This window comes from Raphanus sativus, unplaced genomic scaffold (genome assembly GCF_000801105.2).
Source record: "Raphanus sativus cultivar WK10039 unplaced genomic scaffold, ASM80110v3 Scaffold0662, whole genome shotgun sequence".
NCBI classification, from domain to species: Eukaryota; Viridiplantae; Streptophyta; class Magnoliopsida; order Brassicales; family Brassicaceae; genus Raphanus; species Raphanus sativus.
In genome coordinates this window covers 8,731-12,171 of record NW_026615979.1, presented here as the reverse complement: position 1 = coordinate 12,171, position 3,441 = coordinate 8,731, and the positions used below count along the sequence as shown (strand labels likewise).

General features: G+C 43.4%; 1 protein-coding gene across 1 annotated transcript; it reads left to right on the top strand.

Annotated features, from left to right (window-relative positions):
• The first annotated feature begins 939 nt into the window (after positions 1-939).
• LOC130502693 (uncharacterized) lies at positions 940-2,735 on the top strand. The gene is made up of 5 exons (XM_056997484.1): positions 940-1,197; positions 1,291-1,724; positions 1,829-1,937; positions 2,044-2,595; positions 2,706-2,735. Exons 1-5 carry the CDS (start codon positions 940-942, stop codon positions 2,733-2,735), a joined length of 1,383 nt encoding a protein of 460 aa, XP_056853464.1.
• Positions 2,736-3,441: the final 706 nt, after the last annotated feature.

Below are 3,441 nucleotides of genomic sequence, written 5' to 3'. Positions count from 1 at the left end.
AGCACGGGCTTGGCCAATACCATATCCAAGTCCAGATAAACATCGTCACCAATCTCTTTCATATTCCTCCTCGTAGTTCTTGAAGGTCTTTTCATCTCCTCTAAACCAGTACCTCACTCTTTATATTCCCAATCATCCTTCTGCTCCTTGTCGCTCTCTTCACCGCTGACATCTCCACTCCCTTCGGTGTATCCTCAATCTCCAATTTGACTGAATCCTAAACAGCCTCAGTGTTCTTCTTACCTCCCCGAGCCCTGGAGTTTCACTTCTTCTCCGCCGCAACAGCTTCTTCCTCATTCGTAATCGCTACTTTACTTTTCGTAGCCCTAGCTCTTTTCGATCCGGATAGTGGATCTGGATTTGTATTCGAGAGTTTCGTCTTCTCTTGGACCCTTGACGGACGCGAGCTTCGGCAGTGGTGGAGTCATCGTATCTCAGAGGGAATTTGAATCGGTTCAGATTGTCTAAATCAAACGAAATGATGCTGAAATACAATAACTTCTGCAGACCCATGGCTTTTCTCGATCATCGATTCAGAACGTCCACGGCGAGTCCTGGCGATTTGTCTCCGGCGATGATGGAGCTCGATGTCATCGTCCATGGCAGCTTGAAGCCGACGTTCAATCTTTTTTTATTAGATATTTTCTTGTGTAATTAGAGTATTAAATTAGCTAGGGTATTGTAGTCTTTTGATCAATAAATAAAGGTTATTGTTGTGACTTTTCCCTTCTAGTGCTATTTTTGAGACAAAAAATCTAAAAGGTGCTATTATGGAGAATTGCCCAATAAATTACTAATAATAAAATAGTTCTTTTATACACATATTACATTGGCAAAAAAAAAAACAATAGATATTAACATTGTTACTAACAAACCATCCAAACAAAATTTCGAAGCAATGAAATACTCAAAGTCAATCTCTCTCTAACGCCGTTCCCGATGCAGTGCAACCGTCATCTTCAACCTCCAGAGATGCTCAACTCTCCCCCCTCCCCTTTCCCACTTGACCCTCCTGATCCTCCATCACCACTCTCCCCCCATCTTTTCCCTCCTCTAGCTTCTACCCCTCCACTATCCCGCTCTGAAATCCGTCGATCCCATCTTACTGCTCCTCTTCTAGTTGATACTACCATGACACAAGCTATGGAATCTCCTCCTACGGCCGTTGCTCACGGAAATCCTACTCAGTTTGGATCTGTCCCTCAGATTGAAACCCTCAATACTATTACTGCTACATAAAACCCTAAATCTGTCATTTCTCAAATTACTAACAGCTTGTCTCCTAATCAGGAACAAGTTGTCTATACTCTTCCAACACCATTTTCGAACTTGCCTAGTACTAACCCACAAATTTCCCCTCCACTTGTCCCCTGTGCCTTTAAAAACCCCATTTCCTCCACTGAAAATTCTTCCTCCCCCAGGCCAATTCCCAGCCCGACAGAACAACCTCAGCCCCATCGCCTGAACCCTCTACTACCAACCCCTGAATCTACTCATGTCCCTTCCCTTGCAGAAAAGCTTAGTGTAAAAGGGGACCGATCGCTTACCAGACTAGCGCCTGTTACTCTTTCAAGTAATGGTCGGCCTCGTGTTCTTATTCCAGACTCTGTTTTCCAAACTGGTGCTAAGATGCATAAAGACTTCATAGTGTGCTATTTCAACGGTAGACCTCCACCTTTTAGCCACATTCAAAGTGTTCTGTGTCACATGTGGGGAAAAGGAAGGTCACTCGAGATACACAACAATCCTCTTTAGCGTTCTGTCATAGTAAGAATACCGAGTGAGTTTCTTAGACAAAAGATACTGGATAAAAACATTTGGTATGTAGGAGACTCGATGTTTCATACCGCGCAATGATCTTCATCTCACTCTGCTGCCACCCCTCCACTAAGCTCCATCAAGATCTGTGCTCACCTCACTGGAGTCCCATTAGACCTGTGATATCAAAAAGGCCTTAGTCTGGTTGCAGGTTTGATTGGGGAACCTAAGGAGACTGATGACTTCACTTTGAATTAGGTAAGTCTCACCTTGTCTCATGTGAAGGTGGAAGTGGATCTCACCAAACCATTGCCAAGTGTGGTTGAATTTGAAAGACAGAGTGGTGAAGTTGTAGAAGTAAAGGTGGATTACACGTGGTTGCCTCCCACCTGCTCACATTGTCATGAGATAGGATATGTTCTAAGGAATTGCTTACATTATAGCCCTCCAAAGGATCTTCCTCCGATCGATACAAGGACAGTTGCAAAATTAAAGAAAAAAGGATCAGAGACTGGCAAGAAAACGTCTGCAAGTACTTCAACAGCAAAGACTAAACAATATGTGGTTAAGAAAACGGCTACTCCTTCAACGAAAGACACTGTTCCACTCTCTACTCCACAAAAACCAATCTCTGGCTCCATTTCTCTTCCTTCTAGCCCTTTGGCTCTTAAACCCCCTTTAGTTTTAACCGCTTCTATTCCATCATCTATTATTCCATCTACTGAAAGTCCTCCTGACAAACCTACAAAGCCCTCTCTAAAATGCTCTCGTTCTTCTGCTACTTTCTCCTCTCCTTTGCCACCAAAAATCACTTTTCAAAGTTCTCATCCTCCCCCTGTCTCAATTTTCCCAGAGATAGGCACCTTAAAATACATTTCTAATTCCTCTTTTGTTGAAACCCCTCTAAAAAACCTTTTTTGCCTTTACTTAATGTGGATTCTCTCCAGGCCCCTGGAGACCCTTCTTTATCTTCCTGATGAATTATAAACTCTTTTTTGGAACCTCCGTGGTTTAAATGACCCGGATAAACATCGGAGTTTCTCGGACTGGCTATCTAGCCACAAACCTATTTTGGAGCCCTATTGGAAACACATATCAAGGAACTACCACTACCCCAGTTAATGTCTACTCTCTGCAGAGATTGGCACTATTTTTCTAACCACCTATCGGATGAGGACGGTCGTATTGTGCTAATTTGGAAGGATCCAGCAAAAATCAGTATCATCTCTGAGTCTAAACAAATGGTGACCTGTGAAGTCGAGCTACCTAACTGTCCTATGTTTGTCTACTCTGCTATCTATGCTGCAAACACTCATGAGGAGAGAACTGACCTATGGGTTGAGCTTCTGAATGTAGCCTCTGGACATGTATTTTATTCGAAGCCCTGGATGATTGGGGGCGACTTCAATCAGATCCTCCACTGTCATGAGTGTGGGAACCGAAATTCGCACTGTCGATTTTAGTTAAGTTAAAACGTAGGAAAACTAAGTTGACCTAGTTTTCCCCGAGGATCCCGGCTATCTGCTGGGCCACGCACGACAAAGTTAAAACAAGTCTGATTCGAGAATAAATACGCAAAATAAGTAGAGCAAAAAGAAAGAATCTTATTTCCGAATCTGCGGAGAGCGTTTGGACAACAGGTCAAGATCTCGGCCGCAAGAGCTGTCGATCGTCGCTAGTCTC

Coding starts and splice junctions, on each gene's coding strand:
- LOC130502693 (XM_056997484.1), top strand. CDS start 940: ATGCAGTGCAACCGTCATCTTCAACCTCCAGAGATGCTCAACTCTCCC. Junction 1,198..1,290: donor ATCCTACTCAGTTTGGATCT/GTCCCTCAGATT, acceptor TCTCCTAATCAG/GAACAAGTTGTCTATACTCT. Junction 1,938..2,043: donor ACTGGAGTCCCATTAGACCT/GTGATATCAAAA, acceptor TCTCATGTGAAG/GTGGAAGTGGATCTCACCAA.